We start from the raw sequence: 9,895 nt of genomic DNA on the forward strand, positions 1-9,895 counted from the left end.
ATATTTTTTTTTTTCCTGGCTAGTCTGGAAGCCAGGAAAGTTCAACAATGTTCCTGTCTTCACCCCCTTTGTCTTGGAGTTATAGGTATTTGTAGGACACCCAGCTTGTTACATGGGTGTTATGATTTAAACCCTGGTCCTCATGCCTTTGCAGAAAGCTCTCTCACTGCTGACCCTTCTCTTTAGCCCTTTGTTGAGGCTTCAATGTCACTTCCTCTGCTATGAAGCCACAATGAAACTTGCTGTCACCTACATTTTCTCTGTACTTTTTACCTATTCTATCACTACTATTGTGAAATTCTCTTTTTTTTCTTTTCAAGGTAGTGTCCTTTCTTCTTATTCTGATACTTCTCCTTTTCTGTGTCACAAAAAAGCAAGTTTTAGTTCACAGTGTTTCCCCAAAGTCCTCTCCAATTTTATGTTTTCATAGGAACTCAGTCTATCCAACACCTCACTCATGGCTTAATATGTAAAAAGAGGGAATTTATTGATTTGTCTAGTTATTTTCAATGTTTATTGAATAAGGCATTTCCCCCAATAAAAAGTTCTGACTCTGAAGTTTAAAGATAGTCCTGTCAGGATTGAAGCTTTGATTTCTCTTTATACCCATGGCTCTTTGAGTTACTCCTATGAAATTTAAAATACTATGTCAAGTGCTGGAAATAGGCAGTACTTCAGTGGGATATGGTAACCTCAGCCTCTCCACATCTTCTACCCTTTTCAGATTAGAATTCCAGATTGGTTGTATCTTCTCATGCAGCTTGAAGTGGAGGGTAGAAGTTCTAGAAGGGATTGTCTTTAGTCTCCTTCTGTTCTTTTTTGTGAACCTGAGATGTCTGAGGGAAATGATACAGCAATAGGGCAAGGTATATCCATGCTGTGTATTTTGGAGACATGGCAGCTCCTCTCTCCTAGGGTGAGGATCCATTGGGAGCAGTTCACTTGAGAGGCTGTGTGGTGACTTCAGTGGAGAGCAGCACTGATGGTAAGAATGAACGTCTGTGGGAGACAGGTGTGGCCACTTCTACCCTCTATCTGTTAATTTTGAGCCAATCAATCATCAGTGCCTAAATTTACTGTCTGAAAACTTTGGTGGATGCTGTGGCCAGCCTATGGGAGACCCTGCTCTGAGATGATGGATCGGAGGTGCAAGGCAAAGACCCTGGGGCTTGTGGGTCTGGTAACAATCAGGTTTTTATACATTACAAGGAGCTGGCAGTCATGTGGGATTTGGCAGTAACATACAAAGATTTCACGGCCCAATTAGACAAGAACTGAGATCCATAAGAGCAACTTGGCTTACACAGGGCTATGTGGCTGACATGTAGCTTTTAGCTGCTGCCAGCTAGGGGCTGTGTGTAAAGTAGCATGCTTGAACTTTTACTCAGGGTAACCAGTGTCTATCTGGTAATTTATTGGCCACAATGTTTTCTTTCTTAGGACTAAAAGCATGGTAAACTTTTAGCTTTTAGCCCAGGAGTAAATCTTTAACCTGGCCTAATCTTTTAGCTAATGATAGCTGAGTTGTTTGTTCAGGACAAAGAGGTGGGCTAAGGGATATTGACTAAGATGCTTTCCCTCAGAGCAAGGAGCTTAAACTTTTGACCTGGGCATTTTTCTCCTGCTATCCCTGCAGGGACCTGCAAGACAGGGATCTGAGCTGCTGTTTTTAGTGCCCCTCCCTTCAGCAGAGAACAGTAGCCTGGACTTTAAAAGTTTTAGGTTCATCTCACCCTCGGGAATGCAATCCTAGTTTCCTACAGGTGGAAGTAAGAGCTGTTTCTTCCTAGTAGCTGCCCTAGCCTTCCAGAACTGGGAAAAAGGGAGTGTCTTTGTTCATGCCTTGAGTATGTTTCACTGAAATGTGTTGAGAAGAATTCATCATCCCAGAAATGGCTTTGATGGAGAGCTTGCTAACAGCTCCTGGTGCCATGACTTTCCTTAAGGGAGATTTTTTTACTTATCTGCACAAGGAAATGCTCTTCAACAAAAGGGAGATTTATGCAGTGAGGCAGAATGCTAATTGGAAGGAACACCTGGGTGCAGTTAGGGCGGTGCCACATAGCCCTGTGTGAGCCAAGTTGCTCTTATGGATCTCCGTCCTTCCTCTGAAATGATCTCTGCTCTCTGCCAGGTCACATGCCTATGACTGATTCATGGATCGACCATGGGACTGTAGGTGGCCTTGTCAGATGCAGAGGACACACAGTCACTGGACATGTGGTTTCCACAACCCCAAATCTGGTTTAAATTTTTTTCCTGTCACTCATCAGACATTTTTTGTGTTGTTTTAATAAATCATATTTTGGATATTTTAAACATTTATAACATTATAGAGAAAAGCATGTTAACAATATGAAATGCCAAGAGTTATCACTATTGCATTTAAAGAGAAGCAATCTGGGTAATCACACTGGCTTCATCTTTTCATTTTGGACTTACTTGCCTTTTTATCTTTCAGTAAAAGCTCAGACTTAGCTCTTAGTTCAGACTATACATACCATACCCATGTTAGATCTAGTTTTGTTTTATTATATATACATATACATTTATATGCATGTATATATAAACATATGTATTTATTTAATGTATAGTAAGATTGTCTCTTGGCTTATATTATGAGCAAAAGGAAGCTACTCCTTAAACATGTTTAGAAGTTACTCATTAGGCCAGGCATGGTAGCACATACTATTAAGCCCATCACTCAGGAGGCAGAAGCAGGCCAATTTCTGTTAAACAGAGGCTAGCCTAGTCTACATAGTGAGTTCCAGCCTGCTGGGGCTACAGGGAGACCCTGTCTCAAGAAAACAAACCAAAAACAGAAGTTACTCTTTAGTCACTTCTGATGTGTAAAGGTGAGAAATCTAATTTACTTATAAATGATGAAAGAAAATATTTTTCTTGAGTTTATTATGTATTTCTGATAATGACCATACTATGTATTTACTTTACAAATTCTCTTCTCTCTCTCTTTCTCTCTCTCCATATATATGTGATATATATATATAGGTGATGAATATTCGTACTTTTCTTAAGACCCTGAGAAAAACAGGCATTTCATGATTTGTGAAAGAAGGGAGGAATGGGTGAATTTCTGGTGCCCTGGGTGCCATTGTTTGTTTTCTCTTTCACCAGGCAAGAAGAGTGATGAAGAGAACCTTTTTGAGATTATCACAGCAGATGAAGTTCATTATTATTTGCAAGCAGCCACTCCCAAGGAGCGTACTGAGTGGATCAAAGCTATTCAGGTGGCCTCACGGACTGGGAAGTAAGGACAAAGTTCAAGTCCTTATCCCCTCTCAAGGGATGCATAAGTGTGCTCAGTCTATGACTTGTTCACTTCTGTGATAATTCCCCTAAAAAGAGCCTAAGAGTGTGAAATTTCACTCAACCCATGTGCCTTATAATAATTATCTGCACTGCTGCATTCTCTGCAGTCCACTGACTCCCGCTGTGTCCCCAAGCCATGTAAGAAGCAATGGGACTTGGATATACTACTTAACCTTTCCAAGCCTCAGGGCCTCTTCTGCAAAATGAAGGCAGGAACTAGGAAGTCCTCCTTAGTTGAAGTCCTCCTTAGTTGAAGTCCTCCTTAGTTGAAGTCCTCCTTAGTTGAACCTCCTTAGTTGAAGTCCTCCTTAGTTGACAAAAGCAAAAGCAAATAAATAAATAAATAAATAAATTAAATAAATAAATAAATAATTTCCTGTGATTCTGAGACCCATGGAATTATATCTTCTTTAGCTGTCCTGCTGGTTGTAGTCAGATGTGCCAGAACCTGAGACAACTCTTCTCTTTGAGATTGTTAAATTGTAATGAAGATACTTGGAATTGACTTCCTTTGTTCTCCTTGGTCATTTTGCTGTTACTCTTGGTTATGAGATCATGTGACAAATTAAGTAGCGTGCTTGTTTACTTGTCCTCTTACCCCAACCCTCCCTGAGGGCAGCTTTTAGCTTTCTACGACTTTTTATGCTTTTGGAGGTGTATCTCCTGAGAAGAAAAAAACTAAGAAAGCCAGGAGTAACTGAGGGTCATTTCCAAGTACCAAAGCTGCCAAAAACACGTGAATTTCATTCTTTCTTGCACCTTTGTTCTTTTCTGGAGTATTTTTGCATCATTTGTTATAATTAGAAGGAAAGACCCAAGTCTCTGAGTTTCACGTTTACAGAAAAAAAAAAAATAGGTCATGTGGGTTCCCTTATCTCCCCCTTTGCAGAGAGTGGAGGAGCTGGACTGCAAGGCCAGCTGAGTTGATAATGGGCTTGTACAATATCAGCACAGAAAGCCTCAGATCTATGCAGAACTTATGGTAGAGGCTGTCACAATTGTGTAGCACCTTAAAATCTCCAATTCACAATACTATGTACTTCTTTAGTCTAAAACACTAGCAGTGCTGTCTTGGGCTTGTAGCACTTCCTAGGCCTGTTATTAGCCAGAGCTAGATAAAAATGGAAACATGTTCACAATTTTTCACCCTTATTACTACTTACTTCTTTCCCAACCTGAGAAAGACAATATCTTCAAAACCAGATATGTTTGAAAAAGTGTGTTTCTCTAACTCCACATTTTTAGTTCTGTGGTACCAGTAAGGAAAGAAAAAAATACTTCCTGGTTTTGTAGCTCCTCTTTTGCCTTTTGTCCACTGCTGTGAACATTCATGAGGCTCTGCCTATTTCAAGATTATTTTATCAATGGCAAGACGTAAAGGACTATCTTTTTCTCTGATTCTTCAGCACACTGTCTTCATAGACTATACACAGTAGTTTATTTATAGTCAATCTTAAAAACTTATTAATATGGAGTCAACCTTATTTTTTGAAATAAATATGATTTAGTGTCTTTTGGGTGTACTGATCCTGTTTTTCCCCTCTTTATAGTTCTGCCTTTTTATAATTTACTTTAAGTTTCTGAGTAATAATATCATCATTTCTCAAATAATTTGTATGAATTTGTGATTTTAGGAAGCAAAGTCAATCTATTCTAAGAATATTAAAAATATACTGAAAGTGAAGATAAGGCTTAAGGATATAAGCAGACTGTATCTCTGGATTTTAATATGTACCACCTTGATGATAATATTTAAGCAAATGATAGGATCCATTAAGCATGTATGAGAGTCCTACTTTAGGGCCTCTATGTATGGTAGACAATTAACTCCATTGAAGCCTAGATTTCTCTTATCCCCTGAGAATTTCATTGCACAATTATGAATGTATACACAGTGGCTCCATAAGTACACAAAACATCATTAAGGCGTCTTAACCTGAGCAGTTGATTTTGTTCATTCTGCATAATGAGAAGATGTCTCTCAAAAAGCCGATACTTAGAGAACAGATGAAGGTGTTAGGTCAATACCAAAGGTGTTATGTCTAAAACATCTTGGCCTAGAAATAAAACTCAGGCCCTATTAGTTACAGTATTTGAGCACTGGTTTAAAAGACATTACCCTCAGGGATGTGAGTGAAGGAATATAGAAGCTGATTATTCTACTTGGAAAACATATGGAGCTGGAGTTGGTCATTTTTTCCCTCAGGATTTCAATTTAAAGTGGGAGTAAAACCGATTTTTAAATGACCAACTGTAGAAGTATTTAGTCAAAAATATATACTCCAGATAAGGTGGCACACATGTACTTGTGAGGTCAAGGAAGGAAATTCATGAGCTTAGGACTGATTAGCCGTGATAGCAGTTAAGTTTCTCTTGTAGACACACAGATACACACACAAACCATGGATAAAATTATACCACAGTGAATGGCTTTCAAAAACAGAATGAGGAACTTACTTAGAGGAAGACAACAGTTTCTCAGTGCTTGTAAGTAGATGTTAAATTTCTCTGTCACTTCATTTGGACTCTTTGTGAAGACTCAGATAAGTATACTGTGTCCTTGACCCTTAGCATGAAAAAAAAAAAAAAAAAAAAAAAAAAAAAATGGGGGCTGGAGAGATGGCTCAGCGGTTAAGAGCACTGGTTGTTCTTGCAGAGGACCCAAGTTGGAATCCCAGCACCCACATGGCAGCTAGCAACTGTCCATAACTCCAGTTCCAGGGGAGTTGCCAGATTCTTCTGTCTTCTGCAGGCATTGCATGACACGGGTATACTTACCTACATGCAGGCAATATACTCATACACAGAAAAAATCAGAATAAAAATTGGTTAATAGTTCAGGTTTTATGATTACAGGGCTTCAAACTGTAGAATATATTAGGAGTAGTGGAAAGGGTAATGGAAAAATTAATTAAAGAGGGTTTTTTTAAAGCTAAAAGTTGCTTTAAAAAAACGGTATGGAATTATAGCCCTTGTTGGTTTTAGCCCAGTTTCAGATCCATGGGAACATAAAATTTAGAAGTCACTGGAGGCGAGAAAGCATGTAAGGCTATATGTGCTGCTTTACTTAATTTAAGCTGTGGTAAATTCCAAGGGGGAAATGCACACAGATGTTTGTGGGAAAGTCTTGTGATATGGTAAAAAATGCATTGGCCCTGGAGCCTGGGAGCTGGGCTCAAATTTTGGGTCTATGAATTAACTGCATTTGCAGCACATCTAGGTATCAGTTTCTGTATTAGTTAGAATTACATTGCTTTAACAAATGCCTAAGATAATCAGCCTGTGGAGAGAAAAAAAATCTATTTTGACTTACAGTTTTTTTAAGGATAAAATAAGTTTTTATTTATATTCTTATAGTAAAGGGGGAAGCTTTAACTTGCAAGACAATTCTTGGGCAGTATGTACAACATAGTTTTTATTTCCATGGACCAGAATCAAACACAGACTGAGACTAGAGTATACACTAGAAATCAGCAAATGCTGGGGAAGAGAGTAGGAAAAAAGACGAAGAAACAAGGGCTAAAGTCATGAAACCCTTTGCTGGGATCTGTTGACCAAAGACAGAATCAGGGTTGGATCACACAGTAGAGACAGGAAGAAGGAAGTGGGGCGAGGAAACGGCTGTACTGGGGTGTGTTTAGTACCAGGTAAGTCGCTCTTGGTATTTACATACAAAAATCAGTTGGCTCTGTTTCTTAGAAATACACACAGAAAGAAAGGAAGATTTGATCATTACTTTATGAATCTGTCGCCTTACAATATCGACATCATCAGAAATTGGGGCAATTCACTCAGATTCATATTTCAGTAGCAGGAAATAAATATCAAAACATCATCACTGGCCCTCAGTACAAAACCTCTACCCCGCCCACAAACAACCACCATACTGTTTCCCGGTTGCTGTCTCACTGCTGCCGGCTCCTGGGCTCCTGGCTCCTATACACACCACCAGTGTCCCACACCTCTCTGTTGGCAGCTGGCTCCAGGGCGGCAACAGCTGGGAGGGAGTGAGACATGCCAAGGACTCTGCAAATCTGTCCCCATTTCCCCTTTCCTTTCCTTTTTTTTTTTTTTTTTTTTTTTTTTTTGATCTTTTTGAGACAGGGTCTCCCCCTAGCGGCCGGCTAGCCTGGATTTGCTATGGAGACCAGGCTGGCCTCGAACTCACAGAGATCCGCCTGCCTCTGCCTGTGCTGGCGCCGCCACGCTGGGCCCCACTTTCCTTTTACACCACAGACATCTTCAAGGACCTGCTCTTTCAACAGGAATAATAGCTTTAAAAAAATATCCTTACAAAGGAGAAGGGATAATTCTGATTACTTCAGTCTGATCATCTTGTGAAAGTAGAACAGTTCAGAGATTCACAAAGTCCATCAAAGAGAGGTGAAGGGAGACCAGGAGTAAAGCCTCCAGGCACATGCTCCTTGGACTGAAGGAGCTGGTGAGGTGGGCAGGACCATGTATGTAGAGGTCGGGTTGGCAGTCTGTCCTCCACAGAAAACGCTCCAAGTTGGGGTGTTTTGATTTAAAACTTCCTGGCGGAGACAAGGGAATACAATTTAAAAAAAAAAAAAAAAATAGTGGACCCGGGGAAAGAGAACGAGAGGTGTTGTCCAAAAGCTTCTATGTAAAAATAACAATTTTTAAAAAGAGAAAAAGAAAAATAGAGTCTTTAAAATGGTTTTGAGAGTTCTAACGATGAAGTGGGAGGAGGATGAGACGATGACAGAAGGTTTTTATTGCTGGCCTGCTCCACAAGGCTTAGCCAGCCTCGGTCCGGAGTTTCTTCTTCCTTTGGGGCTCTTCAGGCTCCAATTCTGAGCTGGAGTCTAAACCCCCATCGAAGGCAGAGGTGCTGCTGCCCTTGGCATTGGTGTAGAGGCTGTTGTCTGAGGAGGGGTAGCTGGTCTGCAGTGGGGCACTTGACCTTGCCTTCTCCAGTGTACTGACTTGTTGCTTCAGAAGAGCGTTCTGCCGCTTGAGGTCATCGCTTGAGGTCATCGATATCTTGCTGGTGCATGTGTTTTTTTCCTTTGCATATACTGAGTCCCGCAAACTGTGAAAACGTCTTTGATGTGGTCCCTACATTTTCGTTCCAGTACATTACGATGAGCCGGTTTGTCAGCCGCAGACTGAAATCTCTTCTTTGCCCTCCACTTCAATGTCATCGTTACCAGTCTGGCCCAGGGAGCGGCCACTGCTGTGATGGCAGGGGAGGGGAAGTGGAGAAGGGAGAGGGAGTCACCACCACCACCAAGCCGAGCACCCCCAAGCACACACACACACTCACTCGCTCTCTCACTCACACACATCTGGCTTACAATTTTTGAAGTTTCAGTCCATGGTTGATTGATCTCTAGTTTTGGGCCCAAGGTGCCCTGCACTGTAGTGATAGAGAGCATGTGGCAGAGGAAAACAATTCAGCTTATGGCTGACATGTGAAAAGAAAAGAGGAAGAAGAGATTGAAGTCCTAATGTCTCCCAGAGCACATCCTTATGACTTCTAAAATTTTTCTGATATCTCCTGATTGAGCTACACAGGGAACCAAAGCTTAACCAAATGGGTCATTTTATATACAGTCTTGTTAGGAATTAGGAGTTGAAAGAGTCTCAGGTGGAAATGAAAAGTAACAGTCCAAGTTGAACTTTATTAGTCAGTGAAGGGTGACTACTGACCAGGGGGAATTTGCAGTAGCCACATTGTTCAGGGAGCATGTGAACTTAAGTACTTTTGTGTTATGTAATTAGAGAAATAGAGTCAGGGGAGTTGAGTAAAGGATTTAGTGTCCCCCCCCAACACACACACTGCCACACTGATAAAGGTCTCCAAAGGATTTGTTTGCACAGCTGTTTGTAGAGCAGAAACTGCTCTATGTTTGGGGTTTATGGGAGTCATGGATGGACTTGTTTGCAGACTAGGAATTGCTTTATGTTTGGGGGTTATAGGGTTGTTTTAATTTTTCTTCAATTACTGTGACAAAACACTCTGACCAATACAAACTTGGGAAGGAAGGGTTTATTTGGTTTACTTCTCCTGGGTCATAGTTCTTCACTGAGGGACCCTGAGGTAGGAACTCAGGGCAGGAACCTAGAGGCAGGCACTGAAACACAGGCCATGGAGGAATGCTGCTTACTGGCTTGCTCCCCTGCCCCAAGCCCAGTCTTTCTTATATAACACAGGACCACCTGCCAAGGGGTGGCACCACTCCTGTGGGCTGGGCCCTCCCACATCACTCAACAATCAAGAAAATGCCCCACAGACATGACCATAGGTCAGGCCAATTGAGGCTCCCTCTACCCAGGTGTGTCAAGTTGATCATTAAAGTTATCTAGCACAGGGCATACTATACCCTCATGAGGACTATATTTGGATGTCATATATTGGTCCAACTGCTTCCTGATGAGGGGGGGTCATCTGGGGGAGAGAAGGCTTCAGAGTCTACTGGAAGAGGCACATAAGAGGTCCTCTGGTGGCATGTAGCAGTCTTAGTTCTTGATTTGGTGTCAGGTGGGAGCTAAGGACTATTGTAATCATGTGCTTCTGTAAGAATCTTCAGAGACAGCT

At 41.2% G+C, this 9,895-nt stretch overlaps 1 protein-coding gene and 1 pseudogene across 4 annotated transcripts in view; one reads left to right on the forward strand and one right to left on the reverse strand.

Moving 5' to 3' along the window:
• Plek (pleckstrin) overlaps positions 1 to 4,842 on the forward strand; it is a 141,568-nt gene extending 136,726 nt beyond the window's left edge. For all 4 annotated transcript variants that reach the window (XM_029563931.1, XM_029563932.1, XM_008833832.3 and 1 more), the window contains 2 exons: positions 916 to 985; positions 3,136 to 4,842. In XM_029563931.1, coding sequence (XP_029419791.1) covers positions 916 to 985; positions 3,136 to 3,272 — 207 coding nt within the window. In that variant the 3' untranslated portion in view covers positions 3,273 to 4,842. The remainder of the gene's footprint in view (positions 1 to 915; positions 986 to 3,135) is intronic.
• A 3,118-nt stretch (positions 4,843 to 7,960) lies between these two features.
• Positions 7,961 to 8,592, reverse strand: LOC115070513 (annotated as a pseudogene).
• Between the last annotated feature and the right edge of the window lie 1,303 nt (positions 8,593 to 9,895).

The sequence above is a fragment of the Nannospalax galili genome, unplaced genomic scaffold, assembly GCF_000622305.1.
Source record: "Nannospalax galili isolate Female #2095 unplaced genomic scaffold, S.galili_v1.0 scaffold576, whole genome shotgun sequence".
Classification (NCBI taxonomy): domain Eukaryota; kingdom Metazoa; phylum Chordata; class Mammalia; order Rodentia; family Spalacidae; genus Nannospalax; species Nannospalax galili.